Below are 21,393 nucleotides of genomic sequence, written 5' to 3'. Positions count from 1 at the left end.
CTGATCACCACCATTCCAGTATAGCGTCATAGCTGCGTAAATTCCAGTATATATATCTTTTGTTTGTAGACACTATGGGCCAGATTCTCGTACATCCGCGTATCTTTGCGCGGGCGTAACGTATCCGATTTACGTTACGCCTCTGCAACTTAGACAGGCAAGTGCTGTATTCTCAAAGCACTTGCTCCGTAAGTTGCGGCGGCGTAGCGTAAATCGGCCAGCGTAAGCCTGCCTAATTCAAATGTGGATGAGGGGGCGTGTTTTATGTTAATGTTCTGTGACCCGACGTGATTGACATTTTTCACGAACGGCACATGCGCCGTCCGTGGAAATCTCCCAGTGTGCATTGCTCCTAATACGCTGCATTGGTCATTGGTTTTGACATGAACGTAAATTACGTCCAGCCCCATTCACGGACGAGTTACGCAAAGGACGTAAAATTTTCAAATTTTGTCGCGGGAACGACGGCCATACTTAACATTGGTACGCCGCACTTACGCCACCATATAGCAGGGGTAACTTTACGCCGGGAAAATCCTAACGTAAACGGCGTATCTATACTGCGTGGCCGGGCGTACGTTCGTGAATTCGCGTATCTAGCTGATTTACATATTTCGACACGTAAATCAGCGTATACGCCCCTAGCGGCCAGCGTAAATATGCAGTTACGATCCTTTCTTGCTTCTGGATAGGCCCTTTAGACAGCCTAGCAGCCAGACATCCCCGGGATAGGCCTCAGACTCTGGCCTAGCAGCACAACACACGTCCACCTAGACAGCCGTCCAGGTGGCACAGGACCCCGATCACCTGACCTCATCCAAATAAATAGGTTCCCCCAGCAGGTCAAGGGACCGAAGTGGATCCTTGCCCATTGGCTGAGATACCCCATCTATTCCTAATCTGTCCTGGCAATGCCCTTGTCTTCTCTAATGTCACCAGATACCCGGCCATCTCGTGACAGAAGAGAGAAGTGCAGCAATTCCAGAATTAGGGTGGAATCAATTGATCTCCTATCAATTGGCCAAGGCAACCATATCTGGCAGGTAAACTTAAAGTGGAGGTTCCACCTGAAAAAAAAAATTCCACCATAAATCTAAAAAAAAAAATGGATTTTTTTTTTTTACTTACCCTAAATAGCTGTTGCTATGCGGAAGTGCCGAATCTGCCTCTTCAGCCTCCGCGGCGGATTCTCTTCCTCCTCCTACACTCGGTGTCTTCTTGTGAATAGGGCGCGCTGCATTCTGGGAACTGTGGCCCGGATTCAGAGAGCAATTGCGCCTGCGTAACCATAGTTACGCAGCGCAATTGCTTGCTTGCGCTGGCGTTACGAATGCTCCTGATTCAGGAACATCGTAACGCCGACTGCAGCCTAAAATCTGCGTGGCATAAGGCTCTTATGCCACGCAGATTTTAGGCTGCATTCTTGCGATGACCGCTAGGGGGCGCTCCCATTGTGCTCAGTGTATAGTATGCAAATTGCATACTAACACCGATTCACAATGTTGCGCGAGCCCTGCGTACGCAAGTTACGTCGTTTCCGTACGGCGTGTTTAGCGTAAGGCTGCCCCTTCTAATAGTAGGGGCAGCCAATGTTAAAGTATACCCGCCGTTCCCGCGTCGCGAAATTTGAATTTCACGTCGTTTGCGTAAGTGATTCGTGAATGGCGCTGGACGCCATTCACGTTCACTTTGAAGCAAATGACGTCCTTGCGACGTCATTTGCCGCAATGCACGTCGGGAAAGTTTCCCGACGGCGCATGCGCTTTACGATCGGCGCGGGAACGCGCCCAATTTAAATGATTCCCGCCCCCTGCGGGATCATTTAAATTGCTTGCGCGCCCTTGCAATTTACGGAGCTACTGCTCCGTGAATCGAGGGCAGCGGCGCAAATTTGCGGGGGCGCAGGGCAAAATCGTTGCCCTGTGCCTCCGTAATTTATGCGCAAATCTTACTGAATCTGGGCCTGTGTGTGTCCCAGAAAGCAGCCGGCCCATTCACAAAGCGCCGGCTTCACTGCCTGTTTCCCTTACTGTGGATGGCGGCGCTTGGAGCTGCCGGGATCGAGGATCGGCCTCGGCGGGGGCCGACATCGCTGGCGGCTAGTACAGGTAAGTGTCCTTATTAAAAGTCAGCAGCTCCAGTGTTAGTAGCTGCTGACTATTAATTTTATTTTTTTTGTAATGGAACCTCCGCTTTAATAGCAACCCTGCCTAAACACCAGGGTGCTACATCTGTTTATAGTTTTCTGGCAATATTGATAAACATTTGCGGGAGGTTCAGCTGTGAGTGAGCAGAGAACAGCTCTTCACTATTTACATAGAATTGTGTAAATGCTGTATTAAGATCGTGAGGGGGGTTGGATCGAGATCAGGATTTTTTAATGATTAATCGTGCAGCTCTACGACTCACTGCAACCCAACACAGCATTATGGTGACAACAAGGCACAGACATTTGTATTCCGTGTCCCGGCTCTGAGCCTGCAGATCAACTGATGTGGTGTGACTGATCCCATAGACATTGGAGTACACACCATAGAACACCACACAACAGCGAGGATATGATTGACTTGTTGGAGGATCGATGTATGATTGATGCTCTGATGTATGCATTTGAACTTTAGTAAATCAGACCCATGGCACTAATCAGGAAAAGCACAAACTTTAAACTTCTGCGCCAGTCTTACAAAATTCCCCCCATGGGTCATGTGACAGACTCGGACCCTCTTATGTCTAAAATCATCCTATGTCCACTAGGGGCATAGGATGACTGAGGAATGATATCTTGGACTACCTGAGATGGGATTATTATGTACTTATAAATGCATTGATTACTATAAAAATTCCACTGGCAGGGAAGGGGTTAACACTAGGGGGCGAGGAAGGTGTTAAGTATGTTCCCTGGGTGTGATCTAACTGAAGGGGGGGGGTGGACTGACTTGGGGAAATGACTGAGCGCTGTTCATACTTTGTTTACACACACAGCTCCCGGTTCTCGCTCTGTAATGAGCGATCGCGGGTGCCCGGCGGTGATCACGCCTGCGGCGTCAGGGGGGCGCGTGTGCGTGCCTCCAGCGGCGCGCGCACGCCCCCATTGGCTGAACGGCGATATGACGTAGATCTACGTTAGACACTGGCATATAGTCAGATTGTAATGTGTATGGTGACCCATGGGGGGGGGGGGGGGTTTTAGTAAGACTGGAGCAGACAGAATCGGGCGCAGCTTAGCATGGTAACCAACCAGCATCTGTCTTTCATTTTCAAAACTTAAAGGGGTTGTAAAGGAAAAAAATGTTTTCCCTAAATAGCTTCCTTTACCTTAGTGCAGTCCTCCATCACTTACCTCATCCTTCCATTTTGCTTTTAAATGTCCTTATTTCTTCTGAGAAATCCTCACTTCCTGTTTTTCTGTCTGTAACTCACCATCGTAATGCGAGGCTTTCTTCCTGGTGTGGAGAAAGCCTCTTGAGGGGTGAGGGGGCGAGCAGGCAAGTCAGGACGCTCTCTACTTTGCAGATAGAGAAAGGAGCTGTGTGTTAGGGCCCTTTCACACGGGCGGACGAACGGACCGTTTTTTACAAGTCCTATGGGATTGTGGACGTTAGCGGATGATGCATCCGCTAACGTCCGTAACGATCCGCATCCGCAAAGATCCGCTTTTTCAGACAGAAGAAAACCCTATTTTTCTTCCGTCTGGCGGAACGGATCGGATGAATACGGACACACGGTCCGTATTCATCCGATTCCCCATAGGGGAGAGCAGAGGAAAGACAGGGCGGTCTCTCTGCACAGTGTGCGGGGACCGCCCTGTCCGCCGACAGCTCAGCTGGGATTTACGGATGATCCCCGCTGAGCCGACGGACACACACGGGGCGGATCAATACGGATCCGCTCCGTGTGAAAGGGTCTTTAGTGGGCGGCCTGACACTCCTGCTCGTCCCCTCCCCCCTCAAGAGGTGTTCTCCACACCAGGAAGAAAGCCTTGTATTACTGTGTGGAGTTACAGACAGAAGAACAGGAAGTGAGGATTTCTCAGAAGAAATAAGGACATTTAAAAGCAAAATCGAGGGATGAGGCAAGTGAAGGAGGACTGCACTAAGGTAAAAGAAGCTATTTAGGAAAACAAATTGTACCTTTACAACCCCTTTAAGCCTATTACACACAGGGCTGAACAAAAGAAAACGGACAGATCACTGTACTAACACAGACGATGTTGGCACAGAAATCTCACCCACTGTGCTATTGTGTTCTGACAGGGTGACTCCTCCTCGTCAACCTCAAAATGTCCTCTGAAATTACCTCAGACCATAAAATTACCTGTGAAATTACCTCAAAACCACCTCTGAAATTACCTCAGACCATAAAATTACCTCAAAATTACCTTTGAAAATTACAGAAAACTGATAGATCTCTGTACTAGCACAAGCAATGTTATTAGTACAGCGTTCTCCTTCGCTGTGCTATTGTGTTCTGACAGGGGAAGCTCGAAATTACCTCTAAAATTACCTCAGACCATAAAATTACCTGTGAAATTACCTCAACATTACCTCTGAAAATGACAAAAACAACTGATAGATCGCTGTACTAGCACAAGTGATGTTAGTACAGCGTTCTCCTCCACTGTGCCATTGTGTTCTGATAGAGGGACTCCCTGTCAGCTTCGAAATTACCTCTGAAAATGACCAGTGATGGAGAACCTTGGCACCCCACATGTTTTGGAACTACATTTCCCATGATGCTCTTGCACTCTGCAGTGTAGGTGAGCATCATGGGAAATGTAGTTCCAAAACATCTTGGGTGCCAAGGATCGCCATCTTTGCCTTAGACCAGTGGTTCTCAACCTTGCTAGTGCCGTGACCCCTTGTTAAATTTCCCATGTTGTGGGGACCCCTAACAGTAAAATTTTCGTAGCGTGAGTTGTCGGGCAAGACAAGTAATTTGCGCCCCTAACCCACGGACATTTAGCGCTCCCTGAGTCCCTTTCACTCATACAGTATTAAAACCACTTATGGTACATTTTAGGATGTACCACTTTCTCTTTGTTCTCCTTTCTTTCCCTTTTATCTCTCTCTATCGGCTGCGAAAAGGCTGGGAAAGCGGTGCGGGCTTCAAGAACAGCCCAGGATTTGGTGACCCCAGAGGCGTTGCTAGGGGGGTGCGGTCTGCACCGGGTGACACCCGCTAGATGGGACACCATCCCGTTTTTTTTTTTTTTTTTAGCTGACATGCCCAGCCTGCCCTGTGCAATCCCAGCCTGCCCTGTGCAATCCCAGCCTGCCCTGTACCACCCCAGCCTGCTCTGTGCCACCCCAGCCTGCCCTGTACCACCCCAGCCTGCCCTGTACCACCCCAAACTTTCCCATGCCACCCCAACTTGCCCTGTGCCACCCTAACTTGCCCTGTACCACCCCAATCTGCCCTATGCCACCCTAACTTGCCCTATACCACCCCAACCTGCCCTATGCAACCCTAACTTGCCCTATACCACCCCAAACTACCCTATATCACCCCAACATGCCCTATACCACCTTAACCTGTCCTATACCACCCCACTACACCAACCTGACACTATACCACTCTATACTACCCTAACCTGCCAGTATACTGCCCTATACTATCATTTACAGGGGCTGGTTTGGGGTGCGCCCCGTGCCCGTGCACTGCCTGCTTGGTGCTGGGCAGCCTAGACAGTGGGAGGGGGGGGGTGACACCATGTTTTACCCCCCGGGTGACACCAACCCTAGTGTCGCCATTGGGTGACCCCTGGCAAATTGTTATTCGACCCCCAAGAGGGTCCCAACCCCCAGGTTGAGAGCCACTGCCTTAGACCATAAAATGACCTCTGAAAATGAAAGAATACTGATAGATCGCGGTACTAACACAAGCAATGTTAGTACAGAAAGCTCCTCCGCTGTGCTATTGTGTTCTGACAGGAGGACCCCACCCCCCTACCCCTACATTGGTCGGCGATCGCAGCCATTATCTGCAAGCACTGATTGGATGCCGATCGGCTGCTGGTTTTCAAGCACGCTCATGAGATTGGCTCCTATCAGACAGACAGACGTACACACGGGCGGAAAGTCGATCAGTTTCTGATGTTCCCTAATAATCTGCCCGTGTGTACGGGACTTTAGTAATGTCACCCCGTGGTTTCGGAATAAGAGAAGACAATGAGGACATTACTAAGGAGACCGAGCGCCCCTGTTGTACTGCGCTACTGCACAGGGAGCAATCAGCGCACAAGAAATGATCCAACCCCCCCAGGAAGAGCGATCCCTGGTGACAGATCCAGAGCAAACTGCTCTTCCAGGCTCCATTGTTGACCTTTCCTACTCCGGTAATACATGAAAGTGAAAGCAGAGGGAGAGAAGTGTGATGTGCAGCCTGAGGAGGGGGAGGGGCGGATATTACAATCACTTACCATGATGTAGGTGTCCCGTGTCCCAGCACAGATCCCGGGGTATGGTGGGAGACGATCAGATCACACTGCTAGAAGTTACATGGAGTGTCAGTCCTGTGTGTGTGTGTCCTCCTCCCTCTCTGATCACTCTGCTGTCATCCAGCCTGAAGTCCCTGCAAGTCCCAGAGAGGGGGAGGAGCCAAGAGCAGCAGCCTGGAATAGCCTGTGTGTATAGTATGGGTTGTCAGTGAGAGGAGCAGGTGTCAGGGTGTCATGACAGGCCACGCCCACACTCCTCCACATACAGATCATGATGTACGGATACACACTATACAACTTTTGTTGTTTGATTTCCCTTCAACTATGCAGTACAAGGGCCTGCCTGATTGTATACAAAGTGAAAATGTTTAGGTTTGACCTCTTATTATATGGCTGTGGTAAATCTAATAGGCTGCATTCACACTTGAGCATTTTTAGCGCCTAAAACGCCTGAAAAACGCCCAACAAGCAAAATCCAATTCATTTAAATGGCTCCTGTTCACATCTGAGCGTTTTGTAACCTGAAGAAAAAACGCCTGAAGCGCAAGCAAATACACAAGCTTCTTTTTGGGCAGATTACAGGCGTTTTTCTGCTTTTTACATTGGTGACCTTTTGACCGGTGCAAAAACGCCGCAAAAACGCGCAACGTTCTGCCTGAAAATGAAACCCTCAGGTCTGAATGCAGCCTTAAGGAAAAAAATGGAAAGAAAATTGTATATAGCTAGATTCATGTAGACCTGCCTAACGTTAGGCAAGCGTAGCGTATCTCATATACGCTACGCCGTCGTAAGTTAGAGAGGCAAGTGCTGTATTCACAAAGCACTTGCGTCCTAAGTTACGCCGGCGTAGCGTAAATGTGCCGGCTTAAGCGCGCCTAATTGAAATTGTGAAGAGGTGGGTGTGTTTTATGGAAATAAAGCATGACCCCACTTAAATTAAGTTTTTAACGAACGGCGCATGCGCTGTCCGTGGACGTATCCCAGTGCGCATGCTCCAAATTACGCCGCAAAGACTCATTGGTTTCGACGTGAACGTAAATTACGCCCAGCCCATTTCACGGACGACTTACGCAAACGACGTAAAAAAAAAATTTTTTACGCGGTTCCGACGTCCATACTTAACATTGGCTGCGCCATCTTTTTGGTGGAATATCTTTACGCCTGAAAACGCCTTACGTAAACGGTGTATCTTTACTGCGACGGGCAAGCATACGTTCGTGAATAGGCGTATCTTGCTGATTTACGCATTCTAGGCGTAAATCAGCGTACACGCCCCTAGCGGCCGGCGTAAATAGACAGCTAAGATACGACGGCGCAGGCGGTCGTATCTTAGCTACATTTAAGTGTATCTCAATTTGAGAATACACTTAAATATACGACGGCGCAGATTCGGAGTTACGACGGCGTATCTACTGATACGCCGGCGTAACTCTACCTGAATCTGGCTAATAGTGTGTATCTAGCTTTAAGACCCCTTTCACACTGGGGTGTTTTGCAGGCGCTATAGCGCTAAAAATAGCGCCTGCAAAGCGCCCTGAAACAGCGGCTCCATTCACTCCAGTGTGAACTCACCTCTCCTGCCCATGTAGCAGCGCTTTGCAGGCAGTTTTAAACCCTTTTTCGGCCGAAAAACGGCGGTAAAGTGTTTTAGGCCCCTTTCACATTACCGTGACTTCAAAGTCGCACGATTTTGCAGTGATTTTCCCGCAATTTTGCCCTGTGTAACTCACATCAAAGTCGGACCAAAGTAGTACAGTAGTAGGGACTACTTTGAAGTCACACAGATATGAATGGTACTCATTGGAAATCATGGGGTACGACTTGTCATGTGACTTTGCAGTCGCAAGTCGCAGGACAAGTTGAACAAGTGTGGAAGGTGCCTTACCGTCATTTAAGCGGCTCTTTTCGGCCGATAGCGAGGTGCTTTTAACCCCCACTAGCGGCCGAAGAAAGGGTTAAAAGCACCTGTTTTATAGCGCGTCCGAATCGCTTTTCAGGCGCCATTCATTGCAATGGGGAGGGGCTGTGTAGGAACGCTGTATACACCGCCCCAAAGATGCTGCTTGCAGGACTTTCTTTCTCGTCCCACAAGCGCACCGCCCAAGTGTGAAAGGCCGAGTGCTTTGAGAGACATGAGAGGCAATTTTCAGGCACTTTACAGGCAATTGGGTAGATTCAGGTAGGGGCGCGCAAAACTAAGTTCGGCGTAGCCTAGCGTGTTTACACTACGCCGCCTTAAGTAAGAGAGGAAAGTACATATTCTCAAAGCACTTGCCTCCTTACTTAGGGCGGCGTAGTGTAAACGCGGCGGGCGTAAGGGCGCCTAATTCAAATGGGTTGGAGGGGGGCTTGTTTAATGGCAACGAGGCTTGACCTTGTACGCCTACATTTCCCAGTGCGCATTGCGGCTAAGTATGCCGTACGGGCCTATTGATTTCGACGTGGATGTAAACAACGTAACTCCCGATTCGCGGACGACTTACGCAAACGACGTAAAAAATTCGAACCTCGCGGCGGGAACGGCGGCCATACTTTAACATTGTTATTCCACCTCATAGGTGGAATAACTTTAGGCCGCCTAAGGCCTTACGGAAACAACGTAATTCGACTGCGGCGGCCTGGCGTACGTTCGTGAATCGGCGTACAAGCTCATTTACATAATCTACGCCGGCCGCAATGGAAGCGCCACCTAGCGGCCATCCGAAAAAACTGATAAGCCGGCCTAACTCTTTCTGAATCTACCTAAATATTTTTAGCGCTAAAACACCTGAAAAGCACCTCGGTGTGAAAGGGGTCTAAAGCGGAATTAAACCCTTCTATCCTTTACAGCCAAGGAAGCTGCTTTTGTTTGATCTGCAACTGTCACGGTGATCAGTTATGACACCAGCCTTTTGACAGTTTGACAGGAATGAAACTGTTTTTTGAAACGTTAAATCGATGGGTTTGGTTCAACTTTATGATTTACTGCTGTTCAAGGGGCTCTGGGCTTCAACAAAATGGCCGCCTCCAGCAAGAAGAAATAGGAGCAATGCTGGAGAGCAGCCACAAGAACAAGGGACACTTCTCAATAAATGGAAGTACCTTCACTTGTAAAAAACCCTCCTCTACCTTACCTCTAAGGCCCCGTACACACGACAGAGGAACTCGACGTGCTTGGCACGTCGAGTTCCTCGTCTCGTTTTGGGATGAAGCCGCCGAGGAGCTCGGCGGGCCGCCTTCTCCTATAGAACAACGCGGCCAACGAGAAAATAGAGAACATGTTCTCTATTTTCTCGTCGAGCTCCTCGGCGGCTCCATCGAGCCAAAACTGTACAGACGACAGAGATTCTCGGCAGAATCCGGGTTTTGACCGAGTTTCTCGGCGAATTCTGCCGAGAATCTCTGTCGTGTGTACGAGGCCTAAGGAAGTTGCCTTGTTAGCCTGTGTTTGCTCTGCAGTTGCCATGGTGATGCACATGTGATATGTTATGATACCTGTCATTTGATGGCATGACAGTTCAGTTGAGAGCACAAACAACTGTGACATTTATCATTCATGGCATGCTTTGAATATAACTATCTTGGGTAACATTCAAATCAATGGGTTTAGTTCCATTTTAGGCCGGGTTAACATTGGCGCGGTTTTGGCGTTGTTCGTTTTTAGATGCGCTGCCATTCAACTCTATTAGAATTTGTGTTTTATAAAGCTCTCAAGACTTTGATGTGCTTTTATGAACAGCCACGCTGCACAGATGTGAACAGGGCTTTCCACTTGTTTTTAGATGCTCTGTCATTAAACTTTATTAGAACACACATTTTACAAAAGAACGTCAAAGATGCAGCATGCACTTTCATGAAAACACATAGCAGCAGCTGTGTGCATACACGTGTGATCCCAGCTAGAGGATTCCTCTGTATACCCCTCATGTACAGTAAGTACAGTACAGTAGCCAAGGAACAATTTAGCATTGGCTTCTATATCTATCCAGAGGGACCCCATTGAAGGCACTCAGTGTAATCAGTGCGCCCCCTAGTGATGGACAGATAGAAACAGGAGGGCGCTGTTAGCACAACACATGATGCAAATGGCAGATCTTATAGAACTATCTGTAGTGCCAACGCTGCCCACTAAAAACATGCACCTAAAACCCGATCCCCTCCTCTCCTTATACCCTCTGTGATAAGAAAACCTTTATAAAGCAGAGCAGCTTATCAGATCAATGCCACTTTCCCTGATGTCAAGTTCACTGGAAATAGTTGTAGGTAGAGTGAAGGAGGGGAAAGGTACAATCTGGGCACCGTATGACCACATACACACAGCTGATTTAGTCGTTTTTTCAGATTGTTTTACATATTACAGGTAGTGGCTGCATCAGTATATTTTTTCTAGGCTTCCCCCCTCTGTTTTCGCCTGGTGATCTGGTCAGTAACACACCTCGTGTATCAAGGTGCCTCCACTCTCGATGATAGGGCACAGGGGGCACAGCAGTCAGCAGCATTGTTTATCTGGGGGGGCGGGGGGAATGTTAGATGTACTAGCCAGGGCTTTTTTTTTCAGCAGAAACATGGGGGAACGTAGCACCTCCAGCACTGAATGTATGTAATGACAAAGGGTGCTAGGGCGTGCTTGGGGATCTATTGCTGCTGGGGGGCTCTTTCGTTGCTTGGGGTCAATGGTTGCTGGGAGGGATCTACAACTGAGAGAGGCATCTACTGTTGCTGGCTGCTGGAGGATTTATTCGTTCTGGCTGCTAGGAGATCTATTGTTGCTGGTGGGGGGGTCTATAGTTGCAGGAGATTGATCTATTTTTGGTGGGAGGTCTATTGTTGAAGAAGTGTGTTGGATTTGTTGGGAGATCTATTGTTGCTGTTGAGGGTGTCTATGGTTGCTGAGGTGGATTTATTAGTGCTGGGGGATCTATTGTTGCTGGGAGGGGGGTCTATTGTTTCTGGTTGCAGGAGATTCATTTCACTGCTTTTCTTGTTATTAACACATTCTATCCAAATTACTTGGCACCACAAAACAATACTTGGTTGTGTTTTCTGTTAAAGGGACAGTACTGAGAGGTGAGTAGGGATGGAACTAAGGGAGACTGCTCAGAGGTGGGTAGGGGGGCAGAGAGAAGGGGTGACTCAGAAACAGGGCTGGTGCAAGGATTTTCGACACCCTAGGCAAAACCAAAATTTTGACCCCCTCCTTGGCTCCACCCCCTTTGCCATGCCCATGTATACCCCATATTTTTAATGAAGCGCCTATCAAATGCAGTCCACCGGCGCCCATCAATGCAGACTCACCCGTGCCCATCACTGCAGCCTCACCAGTGCCCATCAAATGCAGCCTACCAGTGCCCATCAATGAATGTTTGCTTGCTTCCATTCATTCGGGAGTCGGGACACAGTCCTCCACCGCCACTGCGCATCTTACACTATGTGCAAACAGAGTGGCAGCTGCCTGCTGATGCTGAGACTTGTCTGCTTGCTGCAGAGAGAAGGGAGTAAGAAACACCAGTGGCCGGGCGCCCTAGGTAGCAGTGCGCCCTCGGCGGCTGCCTAGTTTGCCTAGTGGTAGAACCGGCCCTGCTCAGAAGTTGGGAGTACTAGCAGATTTCGACACACTAACAAATTGAAGCTAAACTCTAGCACACAGCTCTCCTTTTGGGATAAAGGTTTTACTTGAATAAATAAAAGCTCATCATTGTAAGCACCCCTGGTCCAAAGTGCCTAGCGTAGCTCAGAAGAACTCACTCTCATGTGACCCTTACTTGGCGCCCAACGAGAAGGGGGGACATGGAGGAAGTCTCACCCACCGGTCCTACTTGCCCACAGGCACACAACTGCTGACCTGGCTTGGATCTGGATCCCTGCTACTGACCACCACTTGAGCACTGCAAGGACTTTCCATTTCCTACAATGCAGTATTATGTTATACGAGACAGAACAGTTTAAGGTTACCATAAACCATTAACAAATAGTTTACAAAGCAGAACAGACAATATTTGTGCCTGAGAAACCCTCACATTGAGGAAGTTATTGTGTTGCAAATTTTTATGATTTTTTGGGGGGAAGCATTAAAAAAAACAATTCGAAGAAAAAGGAACATACTTTAATTCAAAGCACATATTGATGCAATATGAAAGCAGACCTTCACCCTAAATAAAAAGTAATTTCCCCTGCCCTCTTCCCCTCTCTCACTCGCATTTAGATTTATTCGTTTTTTTAACTTCATAGGGTGTCGGGCGAGAATAACGTTCACCCGGACCCTTGGGTTCTGTGTACTGTATGCATGCATGTGCTGCAAGGCTTCGGGTCCTGGCAGAGGCCTACGTCACACCTGCAAATGCGAGTGTTTCCCAGGTATGAGAAAAGATTGTGCTGGTATGAAAGTCCCAAACCTCGCGTGTCTGTGCATACGTGAGGGTTGGACCCCCCTTTTGCCTTCAGAACTGCCTTAATTCTTCATGGCATAGATTCAACAAGGTGTTGGAAACATTCCTCAGATATTTTGGTCCATAGTGACATGATAGCAGCTCGCAGCTGCTGCAGAATTGTCAGTTGCACATCAATGATGCAAATCTCCGGTTCCACCATGTGACAGACCCAACCAAGACAGAGGCTTTTGGAGGGGACTGCAGGCTAGACTCTTGCCAACTGACCAGTGGCGGTTCGTCCATAGAGGGCGCTGCGCCCCCTCTGGCTCTCACCGCCACTGAGTCTAATAACATAGATTCATGCATTGCACGAATCTATGTTATTATCGCCGCTGCCGCTGTTCTATTCAGATGGTCGGCGCTCATGTCCGGCCATCTGAATAACGGCAGCTGGTTGGCTGTACGGAAGTGCCTATCAGAGCAAACAGCTCTGATAGGCTTTTCCGAGTACAGCCCTCGGGTCCCGGAAGCTTATACAAGGAACGCACTAGAGATGCGCTCCTTGTATAAGACTGACAGGCGTCTCAGCCAATCAGGTTGGCCGATTCTGGCTACCGGTAACCTGATTGGCTGAGACGCCTGTCAGTCATCGAGGGCGGTAGAAGACGTGGATGGCTGACTCCAGTAAAGGCAAGTGCCGGGCGGGGGAGGGGGAAAGGGGGACTTTACAGGGCACAGTGGCAAAAATAGGCACAGTGGGGACAATTAAAGGGCACAGCGGCGACAATTAAAGGGCACAGCGGTGACAATTAAAGGGCACAGTGGTGACAATTGATGGCATGGCACAGTGGTGACAATTAATGGCACAGTGGCTGCATTTGATGGCATGGCACAGTGGTGACAATTGATGGCACAGTGGCTACGTTTAATGGCATGGCACAGTGGCTGCGTTTAATGGCATGGCACAGTGGTGCGAATTGATGGCACAGTGGCTGCGTTTGATGGCATGGCACAGTGGTGACAATTGATGGCACAGTGGCTGCGTTTGATGGCATGGCACAGTGGTGACAATTAATGGCACAGTGGCTGCGTTTGATGGCATGACACAGTGGTGACAATTGATGGCACAGTGGCTGCATTTGATGGCATGGCACAGTGGTGGCAATTAATGGCACAGTGGCTGCGTTTGATGGCATGGCACAGTGGTGACAATTGATGGCACAGTGGCTGCATTTGATGGGCACAGTGAGGCTGCAATTTTTGTTTTCTTTTGCGCCCCCCCAAAAATTTTAAGCACCAGCCGCCACTGCAACTGACCATGGGCCTTGGATTTTAAGGGAACACTACTCTTTGGAAAGTGTGTGCCTGGGGGACCCTTAGGCTACGTTTCCACTAGTGCAACTTGTCATGCGATTTGGGATTGCAAAGTCACATGACAAATCGTACCCCATGAGTACCACTCATATCTGTGCAACTTCAAGGTAGTCCCTGCACTACTTTGGTGCCACTTTGATGCGACTTGTGGTCCATAGACCTCAAGTATACACGGGTATTGCTTCAAGTCGCGACAAAATCGTGCAACTTTCAGGTCGCAATAGTGAAAACTTAGGCTCAGAGTGGTTCGGATTCCAAAACACACAGACTCTGGGAACTGAAGGACACATACACATATTTGGGGTCTCTAGGCCCATAAGGCTTACCTGTAGGAAAAATAAATATCTCCTAAACATGTACGGTTTAGGAGATATTCACTGACATCAGCGGCGCATGAGCTGTGAAGGCCTGGCTGAAGGTCCGGCAGATGCACAGGAGTGACACAAACCCGGAAGAAACGCAGAGGGCAAAATGTCAGCTCCCTCAGCTTGGACCCGGCTCCGATGCCTACGCCTTGTTCTAAGGTGAGTATTTTATAATGAGCTAATTAACATGACGACGACAATGGACAGTCTAAGATAACGTGCAGACAGTCCCTAAAGCCTTGTACACTTTTGTCCCAAGGGCATTGGCTGTGAACTTGTCTTGCATACAAACGGCACACAATTGTTGGGCAACAAACACAAAACGATGTGTTTTTTCAGCTCCTTAGCGCCACCCTTTGGGCACCTTCTGCTAATGTTGTGTTTGGGGAGCATTGCTTCCAAGCATGCGCGTTTGTACTTTTTGACCGATGGTCTTGTGTACACACGCTCGGAAAATCCAAGAACACACAATTGTTCGCAGAAAATTTGAAAGCATGCTATCCAACATTTGTCTGTGGAAAATCCGACAACAATTGTCCGATGGAGCGTACAAACGGTCAGATTTTCCGCCAACAGCCTGTCATCACACAATTCCCGTTGGAAAAGCCGATCGTGTGTACGAGGATTAAGGCCCCTTTCAGACGTCCGCTCCGTCTGTCCGTTCATTACAAGTCCGTTAACGGACTTGTAATGAATCCCTATGGGTACGCGTCCGTTAGCGGATGGAGCATCCGCTAGCGTCCGCGTCAGTCGGGTTCCGCTTTTCCGAACGGAAGAAACCCTATTTTTCTTCCGTTCGGCGGAACGGACCGGATGCAGACTGACAGACGGACCGTCTGCATTCGGTCCCCCATAGGGGAGAGCGGAGCAGAGACAGGGCGGTCCCTGCACTGTGTGCGGGGACCGCCCTATCCGCCGACAGCTCAGCGGGTATCCCCGCTGAGCTTTGGCGGACACATGGAGCGGACCGAGAAACGGTCCGCTCCGTGTGAAAGAGCCCTAACTCAGGCTTGTGGCTGCCCCAGCATACCTGCATAGGAAAGAGTCTATCTTTGGCAGAGTCCATATTTGGAAGAATCCAGGAATAGGCATCTTCAAGTAGGACTGCAAGTTCCAGCAATCCTACATTTTGATGGCTGTGTGTTTTCTCCCATACTGACTTCTCTCCCACCGCTATAGATCAGGATCCCCTGTCCCTTTTATATCACGCAGTGACTGGACCAAATGGATTGACCCAAGAATACCCCACCAAGACAGAAAGCTTGAGAGTGCAGTTAACCCCTAACTTCCCACTGGGACAACAGTAACCTCTACCTGCCTACAGGGCGATGAGGTTGCACTGGAAAAGCAGCAGGGTCATTAGCATATTCAATTAGCCTTATGGGGGTTCACTCCTATTTAGGGTGAAGGGTGCTATTCCTGTAGCTCTCTGCACTTTATAAATAAACCTCTGCTAACAGCCGCCATATTTCCAAAGACTACATGTCACCATAATGTAAAAGTTGCACGTAAACACGTGCCACAGGACACACACACATTATAAGACCAGCTCACTTCCTGTGAATAGGAGGCACAGTAAGTGGAGTCGTTTTTTAAAACAATCAAAAGTAAAAGGCTGCCATCACCCTAAGGCTTCACTAACACTTGTATGACTAGTGGCCAACAAGAGTTTTGCCACCAAGTACTATATCATGTTTTGCGAAGGGGTCTAACACTTATTTCACTCTTTTACCACTTAGGCCCGGACCATTTGTCTGGTAAAAGACTGGGCCACTTTTTGCGATTCGGCACTGCGTCGCTTTAACTGACAATTGCGTGGTCGTGCGACAAGTTTGAAAAAAATGCAATATTTTTTACTTTTTGCTATAATAAATATCCCCAAAAAAAATATAAAAAAACATTTTTTTCCCTCAGTTTAGGCCGATTTTTCTACCTATTTTTGGTAAAAAAATTATCGCAATAAGCGTTTATTGATTGATTTGCGCAAAAGTTATAGCGGCTACAAAATAGGGCATAGTTTTATGGCATTTTTTTTCTTTTTTTACTAGTAATGGCGGCGATCAGCGATTTTTATCGTGACTGCGACGTTATGGTGGACACATCGGACACTTTTGACACATTTTTGGGACCATTGCACCGATTACTGTGAAAATGACACTGGCAGTGAAGGGGTTAACCCAAGGGTCCTCAAGCTTTTTAAACAGGGGGCCAGTTCACGGTCCCTCAGACTGTTGGGGGGCCGGACTATAGTTTAAAAAGATATGAACAAATTCTTATGCACACATCTTATTTGTAGTGCAAAAAAACAGGAAAAAAAATACATTTAATATTTCAAATAAAAAACTATTTTAATCAACATAAACGTATTATTAGTTCACAGACTCCCATCACAGCACCCTCCCCCTCCCCATCACAGATCCCCCTCCCTATCACAGAACCCCCTTATAACAGAACCTCTCCATCACAGATCCCCCATATGGAAGCCCCCATATCAGGTCATCCATCACAAAGCCCCCCCATAAACGATCCTCCATCACAGACCCTCCCATCACAAAGCCCCCCCCCCCGTAACAGACATCACCATCACAGAGCCCCGCATAACAGATCCCCCATAACAGAATCCCCCAATTACAAACTCCCCCCATAACAGACTCCCCCCATCACAGATCCCCCCATAACAGAACAGACTCTCTCCATAACCGATCCCCCCCCATAACAGACTCCCCCATCACAGATCCCCCCCATCACAGACTCCACCCATAATAGATACCCCCATAACAGACTCTCCCATCACAGACTCCCCCATAACAGATCCCCCCCCCATTGATATTACACTGCCGCCCCTCCTATAATATTACAGCACCCCCCTTCCCGCTGCTACCTTAATCACACAAGACGTGAAGCAGGGCAGGTCCGGACAAAGGTCGGGACTTTGCAAGTGAAAGGCATGCGATTGGTTACTAGACAGTGGGACGGTCCCAGCAATCAATCACCCACTTCTTAACCCAAAAGGTCCCGCCCTTTGTCCGGACCTGTCATGTTTCTCATCTTGTGTGATAAAGGTAGCAGAGGGGAGGGGGGTTGCTGCAATGTTAAAGGGGCAGTCTGCGGGCCGGGTAAATCACACTGGCGGGCCAGATGCGGCCCGTGGGCCATAGTTTGAGGACCCCTGGGTTAACCACTATGAGGCACTGTAGGGGTTAAGTGTGCTCAATGGCGTGCTTCTTACTGCAGGGGGGGGGGGGGGATGGACTGTGTGTGACAAGACAGTGATCACCGCTTCCAATTACAGGAAGCGGTGATCACGGTCATTGTCACTAGGCAGAGCGGGGAGATGCTTGTTTACATCAGCATCTCCCCGTTTTTCCTCACCGTGAGACGATCACGGGCAGCATCACAAATTCTGGGGCCCCTTACACAGCTTTAGGCATGGCCCCCCTGGAGCAAAGAAACGGGGAGGGTGCCGATGAAAAAACCCAAGTGTAATCTCTTCTTTCCCGACGCGAAATAAGCAGGGCGCAGAGCCCTGGAGACCCTTACAGTCGTAATGCAAAAAAACAGGAGGGGGGGCGACCGGCCTGTAAGGGGCCTTGGGGACCATCGGGCCCCTTACAGATGCAATGTCTGTACCCCCCTGATGGCATCGCTGATGCCGCTTCCTTAAAGGGGACGTACAGGTACGTTATTTTGCCCAGGGGCACCATTCTGTCGACGTATAAGTGCGTGCGGCGGTAGGCAAGCAGTTAAAATGCAAATCAATTTATGACTTTTTTTAAATGCAGATTTCTTGAATATTTTTGTTGTTATTCTGTCTCTACCTTGTTAAAGAAATGATCAGTGTATAACCTTAATGGTAGGTTGATTTTGTCAGTGGACAAACATACAAAATCAGCAGGGGGATCAAATACTTTTTTCCCTTCACTGTAATAAAAGCTGAAGTTAGAAGCTGATTGGCTGCCATGCACAGCTGCACCACATTTTGCACTCTCCTGTTTTCGTATGCAGTTGTATGCAGCTTCTGAGGTCAGTTGGTGACGCAGTGTTGATGGATGTGGAAAGTAATATTGTGAATTGGCTCTTATGGGGTATTGTACACATATTGTTGCTATTGCATGCAATGTAACACTTTAATTTTTTTCTTTTTATAAAAGTCACTATGAATCATAATAAATATAGAGGTTGTAAAATAAAAACAACGTCATACATAAATATCCAATTACATTCTGTTTATTGAGCCCTATAAATAAACCCTGTAAATTATAATGAGTAGTATAAACAACTTGAGCTTTATTGGCATGTACATACAAATACACACCAAGAAGTGTTGAGACTCTGAGGGCTGCACTGGTAACAATGTCACATAGTTCCTTATTCATATTATCAAAGTCATAAAGTGAACTGTACAGATTAGGAGGGAACTACAAACCATTGAATAAGTATTTACTATTGCACTTCTGCCCTCTGCTGTTTAGTGTGAGCATTGCAAGCAGAATCTTGAAATCACAGTGGTGGTCACCTGCATTGCTCTGCCATGAATCTGTACAAAGGCACAAGTTGGTTACATAGAAGTAGAATTTGATCTATCTGCTAGTTATATGAATAATCTTTTTTTTTTCAACAAATATACACTGAAAAGAAAAAAATCTCTGCAGGGGACTTTCACCTAGGTCCTTTATTATTTCTGATTTTTTTTTTTTTTTTACCAAAATAATAAAAGATATTCTATTATCTTTAGAAAATTCATCCTCTAATCATGAATCCCACTGACACAAAAGGAGAACACAAGTGGCTCAGTTTAGGAACCCTGTACAGAAAGAGATAAAAAACAGAGGCTGTCATTACTGAAGTCTTTCCAAAAATGCAAGCTCTTGGCTCTCATGCTCATCCAGTGTCTTCGATATTATGCATTACCAAGAAGCAGAATGCAGGCCAGGAAAGTCAAAAAGGACATCAAAATTCCTGATTTGCATATTTGTTTTGGGTCAGTGAAGTAGAATGTGCTAAAGCCATTGGATCAGAATGGCAGCCAGGCAACTAGTATTTTCAGGACAGATCAGCAATAGCAGCATCCATACTTCCTCATTACAGGTTTCTTTTAAGTTGTGTGAACAATGTTGCAAATTTTAGATTTCAAAGCAGCCGGGGACACCCACCACTTGTAGTTCAGACAGGTCCCCTTACTGGCTGCAAAGATACATTTCATATCTTTTTACCAAGAACATAAAGATTTTTAGAGTATGTTCAAAGAGTAGTCAGGGGAGAATATATTGGAGTCATTTCATTTGTTTCTCATTAAAATAGCTTTCTAAATTACATTCTCACCTAAGTGGTACAATTATCCTATATACACCCACCATACTTCCTCACTCCCATGTTGTGATGGATAGATCCATCCCCCACTAAACCTTCACTTCTCTATACACGATTTATTTATTCAAGTGGTTGTGGATTTAAGAGTTTTCCCCATTGCCGTTCCTGTTCTAAGACTGCGCCATATGAAAATATAAAGGGATTAAAAGAGGAGTATTGATTGTACCATATAAAAATAGAAGGGATAAAGAGAGGAGTATTGGGCACTGGATATACAGGAACGCACATACAGAGAATGACACCATGGGGGTTATTTATGAAAGGCAAATCCACTTTGCACTACAAATGCAAACTACAAGTGCAAAGTGCACTTAAAATTGCACTGAAAGTGCACTTGGAAGTGCAGTCGCTGTAAATCTGAGGGGTAGATCTGAAATGAGGGGAAGCTCTGCTGATTTTATTATCTAATCATGTGCAAGCTAAAATTCTGTTTTTTTCCTTGCATGTTCCCCTCAGATTTACAGCGACTGCACTTCCACGTGCACTTTCACTGCAATCTCAAGTGCACTTTGCACTTTTAGATTGCACTTGTAGTGCAAAGTGGATTTGCCTTTCGTAAATAACCCCCAATGTCACATCGGACAGAACTGATCAGACAGAACAGAATGTTACTTTAAAAGGCCCCTGTTCTAAACTCTTTGTAGAGGCAGCCATTTTGAAAGCATAACCAGTTTGTTCTAGAACACTTTGTTGGCTTTGATATAATTTCTGAGGCAAGAACTGTGAATGTAATAAGGGTTCAGCATTTAAAATGTCTGTCTCTACAAACTGTAACCAGTCTAGAGCCAAGATCTAATCGGTTTTACATAGGATAGCGAGCAGTAAACTCATATTATTGAGCAGTCACCCTAGTCGGCAGCTGGCGCATCTAAAACACATTGGCGTTAATGTGTTCCAAATGACATGACTGCTAACAGGTTGATACATTGCTTATAGCTATGAAAGAACAATTACTTCTGTCATTTAGTCCTAACACAAACTCAAGTTTTAACCATTGTAGATTCCTTCACACAGTCCCTTGTGTATATGCCAAAAACTTAAAAGGGTTGTAAAGGAAAACGTTTTCACCTTCATGCATTTCGATGCATTAAGGTGAAAAAACTTCGACTATATAGGCCCCCCGTTATACTTACCTGACCCCTCAAAAGTCCCGCGCTCGGCCCCAACATCCTCTTTGCCCGGCCAGCCTGGCTGTTGATTGGCTAAAGCGGATGGATTGAAAGCAGCGCAGCCATTGGCTGGCGCTGCTGTCAATCACATCCAATGACGCGGCACGCCAAGTGATACAGCAAGCGGCTATGGCCGCTCGCTGTATCACGGGAGCGTGCCCGCAAGGACTTCACACAATGCGAGGGAGCTCACATGAATGTGTGGAGTTCTTGCGGGGAGGAGCAGAGACAGCCGCCGAGGGACCCCAGAAGACATGGATCAGGGCCACTCTGTGCAAAAGAGCTGCACAGTAGAGGCACGTATAACATGTTTGTTATTTAAAAAAAAAAAT

At 47.4% G+C, this 21,393-nt stretch overlaps 1 protein-coding gene across 1 annotated transcript in view; it reads right to left on the bottom strand.

The window, feature by feature from the left end:
* LOC120933029 (vesicle-associated membrane protein 5-like) overlaps positions 1 to 6,610 on the bottom strand; it is a 32,253-nt gene extending 25,643 nt beyond the window's left edge. Inside the window, exon 1 of the mRNA XM_040345969.1 lies at positions 6,419 to 6,610. Coding sequence (XP_040201903.1) covers positions 6,419 to 6,421 — 3 coding nt within the window. The 5' untranslated portion in view covers positions 6,422 to 6,610. The remainder of the gene's footprint in view (positions 1 to 6,418) is intronic.
* Positions 6,611 to 21,393: the final 14,783 nt, after the last annotated feature.

This window comes from Rana temporaria, chromosome 3 (genome assembly GCF_905171775.1).
Source record: "Rana temporaria chromosome 3, aRanTem1.1, whole genome shotgun sequence".
Taxonomy (NCBI): domain Eukaryota; kingdom Metazoa; phylum Chordata; class Amphibia; order Anura; family Ranidae; genus Rana; species Rana temporaria.
Note: the sequence above shows the minus strand (reverse complement) of the source record. Positions and strands in the feature narration are given on the sequence as shown.